The following is a 16,993-nucleotide window of genomic DNA, read 5'->3' as shown; positions in this document are numbered from 1 at the left end:
CTATTTTTAATATCTTCAAACAGAACATGCTTTTGCAACAACTTGCCTGATGTCCTGATTCTGAGACTTTCCGTTGATTCTCGTCTACTGATAAGAATTTGATTACAGCCCAACCCTTCTAGGCAAACGTTTTATAAAGGCCCTATGGGGATAACAAACTGCGATGTGATTGCTGTGATACATGTGGGCTACTGGAGAACGAATTCCATGTATGGCTGAAACTTGTTTCAGAAAAGAATGCCAGGAAAATATAACTCTAGGCGTAAAAATTTATATATATCAATTTTCATCTCTGAAAGACATCATGGCATGGGATCAATCATCATGGTCAGATGATATCAAATTATTCTCTCTGCAATGTGCAAGGAGGCCAAGTATTGCTTTGTACAAATTCTTAACTGAAAGATTAAACATGTTTTGAAGACCTGCTTATCGCTACAGTATGTAACTGTTAGCTTGTTGTAAGGGGGCAGGGGGTGTGGGGTGGGTATGAAAACTATCAGGAGGTGAAAAATATCCTTGCGTGACAGGTCAATATTAGGCCTTCATCAACACCTACTCCATAAACAGACGCGAGTCGGCCATGTCTGAACTTGCTCCCCCCTCCTCTAAATTCCGGTATGTTTGTGCACGTGTGTCATGGCCCTCACCTCCAGTGCTGCACTCTGAAGCGTCCAGTGACTGATGGAGCTTGGAACAGGCCTAATGACAGTGGATGGTGACAGCACCGAGGAGTTACTGAAAGCTGAGAGTAGTGCTTAGAAAAAAGGTAGAGGCTGACCTATAGGTGACCTCCGACCTCCTCACCTACCATATGGCTGGCCATCAGTCTTTCGGCTTGTTCCCCCTAGAGCACTGTACAGCTGGACTCTGGTCCAGGCAGGTAGATGGGTGATGGGGTATGGTGCTCTATCGAAGCTTCTGGAATCATCGACCTATGTGAGGGGAACACAGTCCTTACTAATGTCTACTATTTAGGCATAGTCGCTTCCTGTGACAATTGTGTAAGGGGTTCAAAACCTGGTCAGGATTAACCTTCCGTTCTCTTGCTCTTATCTATGGATTTGGAGTTTGGTAGATCTTTAAGGGTATCTTTAAACATGGGGGTAAAGGGGTTGAAATCTCATTTTAGGTCAATACACTTTTCATGCCTTTCATTCCTTTAGCCATGTATGAACTCAAACAAACTCCAGAGCAGGGTTCTGGGAATAAAAAACATAAAGAGCGGAAACTGAGAACTGAACCAGGCTGCAAATATTCCAGCCAATCACAAGCTTCCTTCAGAGCCACATCATGGACTGTTCACAAGGACTGGGGACTGCCCAGTTAACCCATGAATCTTAACATACACATGAAGAATCAAATATAATAGTGCTTTTTGATCCATAGATCTGAGCATATCCATCACCAAAGTACTTGCTGGAACACATAGATCAGGCTTGTTTAAATCTTTTAACACAAACTCCACTTACTGCCATATGGTAAAGCAATCATTGCAGTGTAAATATTTCATATGCAAGTCTGGGTGAGTTTATGGCTCTACGGCGGAGCTATAATTAGATCTGAATAGAGTGAGCTACCTCTAAATTACAATAACATCATTTAGCTAAATTGGTCTGCCAGGGCAGGACAGAAAATTCATTGTGAGGGCCATGTTAGAGTCAAATGCTTTGAAACCAATCATACATTCTCTGCCAAGAAGCACTCTGGTACACACAGTCTGTTCCCGGAGCGACAGGTGCTTTATTGAATGTGATGCGTCATATGCGACTGATTTTGTCACCACACACACACACACACACACACAAGTAGAGTGAGTGTGAGGGTCCAATGCGGAGTGGGGCGGCTCTTAGAGTCGACAGTAGTGAACCAGATGAGTGGTAGAGGTGACTATGCAGCAGCGAGGGAGGGAGTGGGTATAGTGCTGGTGGACACTTCTACTTCTTCTTGCCAGTCTTGGGGGCTTTATCTAGTCCTTGGATATATTTACGAGGGATGTGGTATTCATCTGTAAAAAGACAAAGGGGTTGATTAATTTCACCTACTATATAAAGTACATTTTCTACATCAACAAAGAAAAAAGAATTCAAAGTTTTGTCAACAGTGTACCAGAAGAAAAATAGACCGTAGCTATGGTAAGACACAAAACAGATCTTAAGCCCAATTCACACCAAAGATTCCCGACGCGACGAGACTGAGTTGCAGCGGTGTGAATTAGAAGTTGCACGTAGTTGCAAGCCGTCGCAGAGCATTCAACATGTTTAATTGCAGTTGCAAGGTTTTAGAACATTGAAGCTCGTCTCGGTCAGATCTTTGGTCTGAACCCTGAAAACCCCATGCAACCACAACCACAAAGTCCTTAGGTGACATGTGGCGACATCTTACGTCCTCACACTCACACTCACACACACACAATACAGCCAAATTCTCTTATTTTTACAAAGTTATAAATACATAGCTGCAATAAAAGTAAACCTCAAGCCAAGAGTCCATATTACAGGACCAAGGAGGCCAAATGGAGGACATATGGGCCGTGTGGTACCAACCTAGCAGCAGAATGAGGACACATGGGCCATGTGGTACCTACCAAGCAGTAGAATGAGGACACATGGGACCTACAGATGGTACGGGTTGAGAATGCACCTTCTCCCGCGGGACTCCCGAAGAGATCCCGCAGGCTGTCAAGCCGATTTTTTTCGAGGCTAAGGCAATGTACCCAAACAACCACCAGGTGGCAGAAAGTTTCAACCCACATGCATTTAATGATGAAGACCGCATATCCGTCAATAGTCGACTCCTTAATTTCATTTAATCATTAAAATGAAGGTGATGACTGGCGAATGAATCAAACGACGTTTCAATAAACCATTGTTGAAATTAATGAAAATGGTTATAGAAAATCACCTACAGCCTACCGCCGACACAGCTGATTCTTTGATTGATTCTAAGCTGTTTTGATGTAGGGGATGGGTAAACTGGCGCGCTACAAACATGCTACCAATCAAATGTAATATTAGTAGTATTAGCTTACTTAGACACTTTAGTCATAGGCAACGTTGCCATGTTAATTTGGGCTAGAAGTGCTTGCTTGTGGTGGCGCTCCTGTCCGCTGCTTCTCCCGAATTGTGTTTGACAAATTTGTCAACAATCAGCTTAACCCTTTCATGCACGCATTATGAAAAAAAGTGTCTAGATTTTTTTAGTATTGATTTTAGTACTCTATATGAGCCCAATATTGAAAATCAGTTGGAATTTTTTAAAAATGGGTGGTTGACGTTTTAGGCCGAAAAAAAGTTTTTGAAAAAAAATTCAGATATTATGCATGGAAATCACTTAGTTATGTTGTACTGACTCTCCCATTCCCAAAATATGTATGATCTTTTAGAATTTGTATTGGAATTCATATTTATTCACTAATGTCTTGTGTTAGTGGCTAAAATTATCATATGGTGTGACATGAAAGTTATTGTGTGTAAAACTATAATGTGGTATATATTTTTTATGTGAGTCAGTGTATCATAATCTTCTATCTTTACTTCATCAAGATTTAGCATTTCCTTGTGGAAATGTATTATATTTTACAGTATATTTATTCATCAATACACAAAGTAAGGCATTTGTCCCTAATCTTTCAATAAACTTCATATTAATTTGGACATATCTTGATACAAAAGAAATGAAATGCATACAATGTTTGCTGACCCTATTTCCTATCTGTTACATTCAGATTTGTATGATTTAGACTCCGAAAGCCTTTTTATTTTCATAATTTCTTGGTGTTTCTTGATGTCACACCAAATGATATGGTGTCACACCATATGATAAATTACACCAAATAACAATCCGTTAACGCAAAAATGTGAATATATGCATTTCACAAACAATAAATCACAGTTTAAGACAAATATATCACATAAAGGATCACTGTTAAAAACTCAGAACTTTGTAAAACAGAATTCCACCAGATATTGTATAGCACTTGGGTAATAGGTGCCACATATTAAATAATAAATGTTAACAAAATTTTAAATATGTTAAAATATGTATAACACTAAACTATTAATTAAAAATATCTTTGAAAAAAACATTATTTATGTAGGAAAATACAGATTATATCATATAGTGTGACAAATAAATCATATGGTGTGACAGCAAAACCCCATCACACCATATGATATGGGGTCACTCCATATGAGGTTTCATGCACTTAGCAGAACAATGAGTCTTGAGGCTACATGCTAGGACCAAAATCATATGCTCACTTTAACATGGTAACATAGATGTAAAGGTAATTTTGACCAAAAAACTATTTACTTTTGAAATTTTCCTGAAAAATGGGTCACACCAAAAGACAGCGAAAAGTGGAACTGAGATAGGAGTGCTAGAACTACTTGATTTATTGAAAGAAATATGAGAGATAACTCAACACGTAAACTTTCAATGTCCTTCTGAGAAGTTATTATACTTCCTGAATGAGGAAGGACCCCCTATCCCTAAAGGTCTCCACACAATTGCACATTTAAAAAACATAATTTAGGGTCACACCATATGATATTGATTTTTGGGACAAAATGTTTTTGTTTATGGCTTGTTCAAAAATATTATGCCTGGACTTAACACTACAGACTTACAAGTAGACATCTTTAGTATTCATTGTATTTAAGTAATGGGAAAATATATGAATTAGATTTTTTTTTATTCAAAATCAAACTTTATGAAATGGGCTCGGGACAGTCACGCCATATGAGCTTTTCCTGGTTTGGCTGAAAATTTTGAGAAATAGGAATATGACTGGCATGAATGGTCCATATGTTCATATAAAGCAGGTTTTTCTGAACAATATAACCACATTTATTTGCAGATTAGACATTTCTTTACTTCAGTTTGACACTCTGGACCAAAAAAAGGCCATGTCATGTCAACCACCCAAATATGCTTTTATATAGAAGTTATGTTATTGTCCACGTATGTGGACAGTGCGCAACAAAGGGGTAAAAAAGGATAAAATGTAATGACAGAAAATGTGGAAACTATGGCCCTCTACTTCCTCCATACTACCCACCCAGCCCTCTACTACCCCCATACTACCCACCCACCTCTCTACTACCTCCATACTACCCGCCCAACCCCTCTACTACCCCCATTATTGCTCACCGACCCTCACCCACCCCTCTACTACCCCCATATTACCCACCTCTACTACCACCACTACCCAACCACCCCTCTACTACATCCATACTACCCACCCCTCTACTACTAATCCACCCACACCTCCAGTACTCTCATACCCACCCCTCTACTACCCACCCAACCCTCTATTACCCCCATATTACCATACCACCTTGGCATTACCACATGTAATTAGGTCATTATTTATAGATATGTTTACCAAATGTTTGTTTCTTTGTAATTTAAAGCAATTAAAATCATATTTGAAAAAAAAAAAAAAAAAAAAGTCCTAGTTACAAAATCTAATTTTTGGCCATTTAACTCCTCTGTTGCGCAACGTCCACATACGTGGACAGTTGCTTTTTAGGGTCTACAAACTCCATTTTACATCCGATTTAATTTCTGAAAACATAGAGTTGTTCAACACACTCTCCTGTACAGCATAATATTTTTTTTTACATGATTTTGCCTTCTTGAGTACTAGCTTTTTACAGATATGCCTGGAGCATTCAGCATATGGCCATTACTGTCACTCATGTTGAATTGATGATGTCATCAAGCAGTCAATATTCCAAATATAAGATGATACATATTGTTAATATATTGCCAAGGACCTACTAAAACTGCCCTGAAGTGGATTGGTGTATATCAACATGATAAATAAGTAGAAAACAGAGTTAAAGTTACTGTCCACACATGTGGACGTTGCGCATGAAAGGGTTAAATGTCAAATCATATTTATTTCTCTTTGCCGCCATGGTATTGGGGGAAACGAGATGGTCAGTCCTCGTATTTTTGCTTCACGTTTCGTTATAAGAAATATAAAAGTAATAGTTAAAGTCTTCTTCCGTATTGAACAGATACGGGACGCTCTTTGTTCCGTTTTTTAAGGAACTACTCAATGCACACACACTAAAATGAAAAACACACAAAGAAAACACTTAACATATAGCCTACAACCTAATGACACTTTAATGCAGTGTTTCTCAAACTATGGGCCGCGAAACGTGGAGACTGCTGCTGGTCCGCGAGACATGGAGTGAAATTAGGTCCGGTGCTTCATCTGATAATTTGCTGCGCAATTGACCAACCAACCGCGGACCGACAGAAAAAGAAAGCAAACGTTGCTTGAAACGTTGCTTGAAACGTTGGAGGAAATGCTTGCTAATTTGATGTGTTTGAACATAGAGCCATACAATTAGGTGTGTCTGTTATTATGACAATTTATTGTTTTTACAAAGTGCCAATGGCCGGGTTTCCCAAAATCGTTAAGAAGCTCTTAAGTCCTAAGAACTTCTTAGGAGCGTTCTTAGAACATTCTTGCAATGCTCCTAAGAAGTTCTTAGCACTTAAGAGCTTCTTAACGATTTTGGGAAACCCGGCCATTATCATTGCCATATTCTCTTAAAACATAGCCTAGGCTATATATTTGAAAACGAGCTGATTAAAGGTTTCTAATGGTGTTTCTATAATATGATAAAAGCAGATATTGAGATGTGTGTTTGGAACAATCCCCCGGGGGGTATTTAGACTCCAGGGTGTTAAGCACTCATTCACAACTGTCCCATCGCTAAATGCTCTCTTGTGTTGAATGATCACACAAGTATACCTGTCGTAGTGTGCTTTTAATTTGATAGGCCTAATTATTATCTCCGCCAAGGAGGTTGTTTTCATCGGGGCTCAGTGTGAAAGGAACAGGTCAACCCCGCGATTAGGGGTGTGTGACTGATGACTTATTTGGCAAGGTTATCATTAGGCTTACAATGCATGGCTGTAGGCAGCTATGAGACCACTGAGATCTGGACCGCATCGGTTTTGAGAGCTGGAAATACATGTGTTTGCTAACTATCGGTATGTCATGGTAGACAAAAACACTCAAATAAAACAATAGCCTAAAAAATAACTGTAGTGCGTAATGGACACGGCTCTATATCCTAAATAATTTTCTAGGTTCGCCATTTGGTAATATGACCTATCCTTACTGACAATAATTTAGATTGAGCACAACTAAAGTTGCACGAAGGCAAAATACAGTCCTAAGCCTATTATATACAGTGGCTATAGTAAGTATTCATACCCATGCTAAAGTTGACTAAAAAGAGGAATATAAAATCATCTTTTGAGAATTGATTGTAATGCCTTAATTCAAAAAATGAGTACAAATCAAACCGCTAAGGACACTAATTTTCTTTGTGATTGAAGAATGTATCGTAAATAGATCAATGTTCTTCCTTAAATACAGGGAGCATAAGTAATTGACCCCTATGTTAAATTCCCATAGGAGCAGGAGGATTTTTAATATAGCTGGCCTTTAAAAATAAAAACATATAAAAAATCCTCCTGCTCCTATGGGAATTTAACATAGGGGTCAATTACTTATGCTCCCTGTATTTAAGGAAGAACATTTATCTATTTACGATACATTCTTCAATCACAAAGAAAATGAGTGTCCTTAGCGGTTTGATTTTTACTCATTTTTTGAATTAAGGCATTACAATCAATTTTATATTCCTCTTTTTAGTCAACTTTAGCATGGGTATGAATACTTACTATAGCCACTGTATATAGCCTGGCCAATTAGCCTATATTGTAGATGTGCAAAACCAGCATTTGCGTGCGTGCTAGCCTACAAAAATGAGCATAACATCTGATTATTAAAGTATGACTGTAGGATATAGGCTAATGGTAAGAGAAGAGCTGGTTTAAAATTCAAGTGTAGTAAAAAAGTTTGTGCACATCCCCGGTCAAGGAGCAGAACAAGAGTAAATCATAAAAATTGGAAAAAGGTTCGCACACTTGAAATCCTTCTTTTTTGATTGTATTTTCTTTTCTTTAGCAGAAAGGAATGACATTTCGACTGTGTGGTCTTCTTCAGATTAAAATTCAAGTAACGAGCGCTATTTAACCCCTCGAGACCGACTGTATTGCAGTCTGCTGACACAGCCAAGCGACGCTCCCAACCCAGAGAGAGAGAAAACCGACAGCCGTCTGTGAGATCCATTTCATGAAGAGCAATTCTGTCTTGTGCGATCATTCCCCCTCCCCCACACTCGTCTAACCAGTTCACTAAATTATAGCCTACCTATATGCGGCATTGAGGACGACTGCTACCCTCCCCCCTTCTCTCCCGACAGACACCGACACTATGTAGGCCTACATGTAAAAATGTGTGAGTGTGCGCTGAACCACGAATTCACATATTAACTTTTCTTTTCAGCAGACATTGCAAACATAAAACAAATCGCAAAACTGAGAAAATCTTTCATTTTTTAATAAATCGATGGCTTTTGTCTTGATAGGTTTCGGAGAGATTCGTAAAGTGAGGTTTGAACCCCTGTCGCTGGCTTACTATGCATGGGCCATTCGCGGCATGCATGTTAACTCCGATCAAAAGTTCTGACATGTTAAACTGACGTTAGTTATTAATTCATCACATGATAAAATGCTGTCATATAGCTTGACGCACAGCAGCCTACAGTACTCTATGTCTATCTCTGAATCAACATGAACATGCATACGATACATAAGTTGCTAGAAACTTATTTTGCGGAGCTAGGCCTACTAGTCGATGGTTACAATGAATAACCCTCACTGCCCTATCGCATATCTGACCATCCATTGTTACAATGTTACAAAATGCGCAATCTTCTCCATGCATGTAGCCTAGGGTTATAAGTAAAGTGACAAGCATAGGCATGTATTAAAGATATTTCTGTTAAATACATTTTATTTTCAGTTGTCAAAAGTGGTGGGGACAAAATCTGTGATACAAATCTGTGCTGGGTAGGCTACATGTAGGCTACCCACGTCGCCGGTTAAAATGAACATGCCTCCGTTTTAAAATAGCCTATACACATTTCTAAGTATTCCTAGCATGTAAATGTTGCCTAAATGTCCATCTTGTCCATCTCTTTCGTCTTCGCCTTGACAATAATAGCCTATTCACGGAAATGCGGTCTTGTAACAGTAATGAATTAATGAATTAATCTAAGGTTGCCTATCGAGTCTTTCGTGAATTGAAGGCTATTTCCTTCTGATAGGCCTATAGGCGATTTTCTAAGATAATTTTCATTAATTTCAACAATGGTTTATTGAAACGTCGTTTGATTAATTTCGCCAGTCATCGCCTTCATTTTAATGATTAAATGAGACGGATATGCGGAGCATTTCTCTCCCTCTCCATTGACCAAAACGTTGCTCTGGCATCTCTGCTGGACTGACTGAGTTTTAGGCTATGTCGCGTGAGAGAGCTGTGAGGTAGGCTGTAAAACATTCGAAAACTCTGCAACTGCAATCTGACATGCCGAGCGTCATGTCTCTTTTCAAAACTTGTCACCAGCGCGGTGTCTTCGGGTTTTTCCGTGTTTTCCTTCATGTTATTAGGGCGGTCTTATGTTGCCCCCTTGCGGTTGCAGTTTTAATTACAAAGTCCCGAACCTTTGGGATTCCCGATGTGCGGGAAAGAAAGGAGCATTCTCAACCCGTACCATCTGTACCTACCTACCTACAGTACATCTGTAATACATGCAGCATGCAACAGCACACATTCCATGGGCATGCACCCCTCCACGTGTGGTGCTTTCCCCACATGTGCTCCAATAGGTATAGTGGAGTGCAAGCCCATGGAATGTGTACTGTTGCATAATGCATGTCTGACAGATGTACTGTTGTATGTGGGGGGCTTGTCTGAAAGTCTTATTCGGTTTTTAAGTGATGATGTAATAATGGGATAATAAATAGTTTTCCGGGTCCAACGGCTTTCAAACTCACATGTTATTCTCCATAGACAGTAAAATAAACTATTATTTTCCGCTATTCTGACTAGCCTTTAAGAAAATTGTCATCTTATAGGGACTTGTTGCCTCAACCTAATCAAATCTATATTTTTCGCGGAAACCTGGACGTTACCCATTCATATATCATCTGGCTGCATAGCTACAGTGATTACTTTGTTAAAGTTTAGCGATTTTGTTTTAAAACCGCTAAAACGAAGGTGGTGATGACAAAGTTTACAAGTAGCAAAACCCGTCTGGCTGCGCTAATAAACGTCTTTTCACAAATTAGGGTAACACTTTATTTTAATGTGTCGCTGTTACAGTGTACCTACCTAATTAGGTACAGTGGTACAACCTGTGTAACAACATGTACTAGCATGTACTAGCATTGTACTTATATTATGTATTTGTGGGGACCTACATATACTTGTTACATTGTAATACTGAGTGCTTTTTCAAAACTTTTTTCATCAGAGGCAAAGGGCTGATCTGAGACCTGCTGGATGGGGTAAACTGATCATGATAGATTTAAGATACAAAACATTCTTAGCTCCAGTCAAGGCCACATTGTCATTAGTGTACATGTAACAGCTGCACTGCTACACCTTTGTTACTTTTTGATACAGTGGAATAAACCTGTCAAGTGTACCAGTTAATTACTTGCACGCACATATGACATATATGTTGTGTCTTTGATGTCTTGGAACATGTCTGCCATTACCCTACGTAGCACATGTATCAACTGTGTTGATACACACTTATTACTCTTTGATACAGTGGCATAAACCCATTAAAATGAAGTGTACCAGTTATGTACATTAAATCTATCATGACCAGATTTACCCCATCCAGCTGGTCTCAGGTCAGCACTTTGCCTCTGATGAAAAATATTGCGAAATTGACAAAGTTTTGAAAAAACACTCGGTATTACAATGTAACTATATGTAGGTACCCACAAATACATAAGGCAAGTACAATGCTAGTACATGCTAGTACATGTTGTTACACAGGTTGTACCACTGTACCTAATTAGGTAGGTACACTGTAACAGCGACATTAAAATAAAGTGTTACCCAAATTAGCTGCTGGGTCCGTGATGTCGGACTTAACAACCGAATTCTTTACTTCCTTTACTGTCTGGACGATGTAACAATGCAAATTTCTCCTTTGGGAGAAAGGGATTATTTTATCTTATCTTATCTTACCTAGCAGCAGAATAAGGACACATGGACTGTGTGGTACCAACCTAGCAGCAGAATGAGGACACATGGGCCATGTGGTACCTACCTAGCAGCAGCTTGCCCACTTGCGTGATCTGGTTCCCCTGGACCTGGACCAGAACACGGTCTTTGGCGCCTGGCGCACTGTGCAGCACCGCGCTGGCCTGAACCCGGTGCTGAAGGGCCACCAACACCAGCGCCGGGTCCAGTCCATACACCTCCAGGTTCTTTACAATGGTGACCTGAGAGAAGGAGAGAGGTATGGAATTATAATACTACTACTACTACTACAATTACTACTGGTAGTAATACAGATGGTACGGGTTGAGAATGCTCCTTTCTTTCCCGCACATCGGGACTCCCGAAGCATCGGGACTTTAATTAAAACTGCAACCGCAAGGGGGCAACATAAGACCGCCTTAATAAAATGAAGGTTCGGCTCATACCGGAAAACACGGAAAAACCCGAAGACACCGCGCTGGTGACAAGCGGAGAAAAGAGACATCACGCTCGGCATGTCAGATTGCAGTTTCAGAGTTTTCGAATGTTTTACAGCGTACCTCACAGCTGGCTCTCTCACTCGACGTAGCCTATAACTCAGTCAGTCCAGCAGAGATGCCAGAGCAACGTTTTGGTCAATGGAGAGGGAGAGAAATGCTCCGCATATCCGTCTCATTTAATCCGTCTCATTTAGGCTAATCATTAAAATGAAGGTGATGACTGGCGAAATTATAATCAAACGACGTTTCAATAAACCATTGTTGAAATTAATGAAAATGGTTTTAGAAGCCTTCAATTCCACCTGAAAGACTCGATATAGGCAACCTTAGATTAATTCATTAATTCATTACGGTTACAAGACCGCATTTCCGTGAATAGGCTATTATTGTCAAGGCGAAGACGAAAGAGATGGACAAGATGGACATTTAGGCTACATTTATGCTAGGAATACTTAGAAATGTGTAGGCCTATAGGCTATTTTAAAACGGAGGCATGTTCATTTTAACCGGCGACGCTGGGTAGCTTACCCAGCACTTTATCACAGATTTTGTCCCCACCACTTTTGACAACTGAAAATAAAATGTATTTAACAGAAATATCTTTAATAGGCCTACATGCCTATCATGTCACTTTACTTATAACCGTAGGCTACATGCATGGAGAAGATCGTGCATTTTGTAACATTGTAACAATTGATGGTCAGATATGCGATAGGGCAGTGAGGGTGATTCATTGTAACCATCGACTAGTAGGCCTATAGCTCCGCAAAAGAAGTTTCTAGCAACTTAGAATATATGGATCTCGTTATGCATGTTCATGTTGATTCAGAGATAGACATAGACTACCGTGGGCTACTGTGCGTCAATATAACAGCATTTTATCATGTGGTGAATGAATGACTAACGTCAGTTTAACATGTCAGAACTTTTGATCGGCGTTTCAAGTGCATGCCGCGAATAAATGAACTCGACTGACTGAATCCTTTATATTTCTTGGCTAAGTGCGAAGAGATTGACACTCGAACTGTGGCGTAACTGGTTGAGGCATCTTAATCATACGTCAGCGGAACCCATTAAGACAAGAGGCATTATTTTATTAAAAAGTTTTGCGATTTTTTTATGATTGCGATGTCTGCTGAAAAGAAAAGTTAATATGTGAATTCGTGGTTCAGCGCACACACACACACACACACACACACACACACACACACACACACATTTTTACATTTACATAATAGGGCTCGGGCACACGCCTTGCATTCTAGGAATATCGCCGCCATTTGGTAGCGCACTGAACGTAATATCCATTCATTCAGATGCACAAGACAAGAAGCAGAAATATAGTAGCGATTTATTATTTTCCTCTTGCGATCGTGGGTTGCACTGTTACACCCCACTACACAGCAACATACTACCAAGAAGGCAAAAACGAAGTAACAGGAACACACTAAAAGGCGGGAGTAAATCCATAGTAATCCATAGTAAACTAAGGAGTGAAGCTGCCAATGTGGCTGTGCCCGCGAAGTTTTGATGTCATGATCCCGAGCCCTAGTGTCAGGAAGTGTCTGTCGAGAGAGAGGGGGGAGGGAGGCAATCGTCCTCAATGCCGCATATAGGTAGGCTATAATGTCTAGTGAACTGGTTAGACAAGTGTGGGGGAGGGGGAATGATCGCACAAGACAATTGCTCTTCATGAAATGGGTAGTCTCACAGACGTTTGTCGATGTTTAAACGTAGCCTACTACATCACTTGCGAAATCGGACGTGGCACATAGAATTATTAGGCTACTGGATTTAATATAGCACAGACTTTGTTCATCCTATATTAGCCTATATTAAAATGTAATGTGCTGCGGGGAAGCATTGGGGAAGTCAGTTTAAGTTGTCCTGTAACAATTTGCCTCTTATTATAATCAAGAGTGTGCAGCCACTACGCACATAATAGTCTAGGTTACGGGCGGATGCGAGCAACCCCATGCAAAAGAAGGCCTTAAATTAACGGACTGAAGGCCTGTTTACATGTCAAACTTGATTAAATCTAAGAAACGAAAAACACAAATATCATGTATTGTGTCGTAAACAGTTAATGACTTCGTGGCCACTATGCCACGAAGTGGCAACTGCATCGCAGTGAGCTGAAGGATAGGAGGACCGACACTTATTAACACAAAGCTTTGTAAAGCACTAACAACCACCCCTCAAAGTTCATTGTCCATAAGTACAAACAATAAGTATAAAAATCCGACAATCCAAAACGATAACGAGATCTCCCAGAAACGAAAAACAAGTTTGTTGAGTAGCCTAGTCCTTCCAACAATCTCAGCTTTTGCGTTTGTTAGATAAAAGGCATTCTGTCCTGCTGTATTCCAATGAGAAAAAATCATCCACAAGGTAGGCTAAGGGTCACGGTAATGCAGCATGCAGGAATCTATATACGCACAAAACGAATGAATGGGTTATATCGGCCAAAACGAATGAATGGGTTGGGAGAGTCGTCTTGCTGTGTCAGCAGACTGCAGTCGGTCTCGAGGGGTTAAATAGCGCACGTACTTGAATTTTAATCTGAAGAAGACCACACTAAAATAAAATCAAATCAAAAAAGAAGGATTTCAAGTGTGCGAACCTTTTTCCATTTTTTTATGATTTAGCCTACTCTTGTTCTGCACCTTGACCAGGGATGTGCACAAACTTTTTTACTACACTTGAATTTTAAACCAACTCTTCTCTAGCCTATATCCTATAGCCATACTTTAATAATCAGATGTTATGCTCATTTTTGTAGGCTACACCTCACCGGCAAGCACGCACGCAAATGCTGCTTTTGCACATCTACAATATTGGCCAGGCTATATAGAATAGGCTTTTAGGACTGTGTTTTGCCTTCGTGCAACTTTAGTTGTGCTCAATCTAAATTATTGTCAGTAAGGATAGGTCATATTACCAAATGGCGAACTTCGAAAATTATTTAGGATATAGAGCCGTGGTGTCCATTACGCATGCAGTTATTTTATAGGCTATTGTTTTATTTGAGTGTTTTTGTCTACCATGGCAAACATAGTTGAAACGTTCGCTCTAAACTTATGTATTTCCAATCGGCTTTCACAAAACCGATGAGGTCCAGATCTCAGTGGCCTCACAGCTGCCTACAGCCATGCATAGTAAGCCTAACGATAGCCTAATAGTTATGACATTAATAGCCTATTAATGACCTCATGTCGGAATGGCACGTTGTTTGAAAAAAAAAAAAGTTAAATAGGCCTAGGCCTACCGCCGAGTGGGGATATGTCGGAATGAACAGCGGATACCAGCTGGGTTGTAAAACATTACTGTATTCGTTGATCTTATCGATGCAGTCCTTGCGGCCACTTCTCCCCATCATAGGAAACTTTCTGTTTAGTGTTGACAACACAAAGGCCTTCACGTTGTGTGGCAGTCCTTGCTTGCCCTTCGATCCATCCCAGTTGGTGGTTTTGCACCTGTCCCTGAGTTATAGTCTATATGAGTAAGCGCTTATGCTCTAACCGCATAATAAAAGAAGCACCTGCAGCAGTGCTTATGGCAAGGCTATTAACACCTGTCACTGAGCTATGGACAAGCAGTTATGCTCGAAAATTATCATAATAACAGACACACCTAATTGTATGGCTCTATGTTTAAACACATCAAATTAGCAAGCATTTCCGCAGCAACGTTTGCTTTCTTTTTCTGTCGGTCCGCGGTTGCTTGGTCAATTGCGCAGCAAATTATCAGATCACCGGACCTAATTTCACTCCATGTCTCTCGGACCAGCAGCAGTCTCCACGTTTCGCGGCCCATAGTTTGAGAAACGCTGCACAAACGTTTCCCCCAATACCATGGTGACAAAGAGAAATAAATATGATTTGACATTTAAGCTGATTGCTGACAAATTTGCCACACAATTCGGGAGAAGCAGCGGACAGGAGCGCCACCACAAGCAAGCACTTCTAGCCCAAATTAACATGGCAACGTTGCCTATGACTAAAGTGTCTAAGTAGGCTAGTCCTACTAATATTACATTTGATTGGTAGCATGTTTGTAGCGCGCCAGTTTACCCATCCCCCACATCAAAACAGCTTAGAATCAATCAAAGAATCAGCTGTGTCGGCGTTAGGCTGTAGGCGATTTTCTATAACCATTTTCATTCATTTCAACAATGGTTCATTGAAACGTCGTTTGAATAATTTCGCCAGTCATCACCTTCATTGTAATGATTAAATGAGATTAAGGAGTCGACTATTGACGGATATGCGGTCTTCATCATTTTGAAATGCGGGATGAAACTTTCTGCCACCTGGTGGTTGTTTGGGTACATTGCCTTAGCCTCGAAAAAAATCGGCTTGACGGCCTGCGGGATCTCTTCGGGAGTCCCGCGGGAGAAGGTGCATTCTCAACCCGTACCCACTGTAATATTAATAGTAACACTACTACAGTGGGTACGGGTTGAGAATGCACCTTCTCCCGCGGGACTCCCGAAGAGATCCCGCAGTGCGTCAAGCTGATTTTTTTCGAGGCTAAGGCAATGTGCCCAAACAACCACCAGGTGGCAGAAAGTTTCAACTGCATTTAATGATGAAGACCGCATATCCGTCAATAGTCGACTCCTTAATCTCATTGAATCATTAAAATGAAGGTGATGACTGGCGAAATTATTCAAACGACACTTCAATGAACCATTGTTGAAATGAATGAAAATGGTTATAGAAATCGCCTACAGCCAGCGTTATAAGAAATATATAAGTAATAGTTAAAGTCTTCTTCCGTATTAAACAGATAGCCTACGGGACGCTCTTTGTTCCGTAGGCTATTTTAAGGAACTACTCAATGCACACACACTGGGTAAACTGGCGCGCTACAAACATTAAAATGTCAAATCATATTTATTTCTCTTTATCGCCATGATATTGGGGGAAACGCGGAGAGGCGAGATGGTCAGTCCTCGTATTTGTTCTTCGTGTTTCGTTATAAGAAATATATAAGTAATAGTTAAAGTCTTCTTCTGTATTAAACAGATAGCCTACGGGACGCTCTTTGTTCCGTATTTTAAGGAACTACTCAATTCACACACACTGGGTAAACTGGCGCGCTACAAACATTAAAATGTCAAATCATATTTATTTCTCTTTGTCGCCATGATATTGGGGGAAACGCGGAGAGGCGAGATGGTCAGTCCTCTTTTTTTTTCTTCGCGTTTCGTTATAAAAAATATATAAGTAATAGTTAAAGTCTTCTTCTGTATTAAACAGATAGCCTACGGGACGCTCTTTGTTCCGTATTTTAAGGAACTACTCAATGCACACACACTGGGTAA

General features: G+C 40.2%; 1 protein-coding gene across 2 annotated transcripts in view; it reads right to left on the bottom strand.

Annotated features, from left to right (window-relative positions):
• Positions 1-1,723: 1,723 nt before the first annotated feature.
• The window catches only part of eif2d (eukaryotic translation initiation factor 2D), a 41,096-nt gene continuing 25,826 nt past the window's right edge, over positions 1,724-16,993 (bottom strand). For both annotated transcript variants that reach the window (XM_062540292.1, XM_062540291.1), the window contains exons 14-15: positions 11,232-11,406; positions 1,724-2,008 (exon numbers count right to left, since the gene is read on the bottom strand). In XM_062540292.1, the coding sequence (XP_062396276.1) occupies positions 1,938-2,008; positions 11,232-11,406 (246 nt within the window). In that variant the 3' untranslated portion in view covers positions 1,724-1,937. The remainder of the gene's footprint in view (positions 2,009-11,231; positions 11,407-16,993) is intronic.

Source organism: Sardina pilchardus, chromosome 7 (genome assembly GCF_963854185.1).
Source record: "Sardina pilchardus chromosome 7, fSarPil1.1, whole genome shotgun sequence".
Classification (NCBI taxonomy): Eukaryota; Metazoa; Chordata; class Actinopteri; order Clupeiformes; family Clupeidae; genus Sardina; species Sardina pilchardus.
Note: the sequence above shows the minus strand (reverse complement) of the source record. Positions and strands in the feature narration are given on the sequence as shown.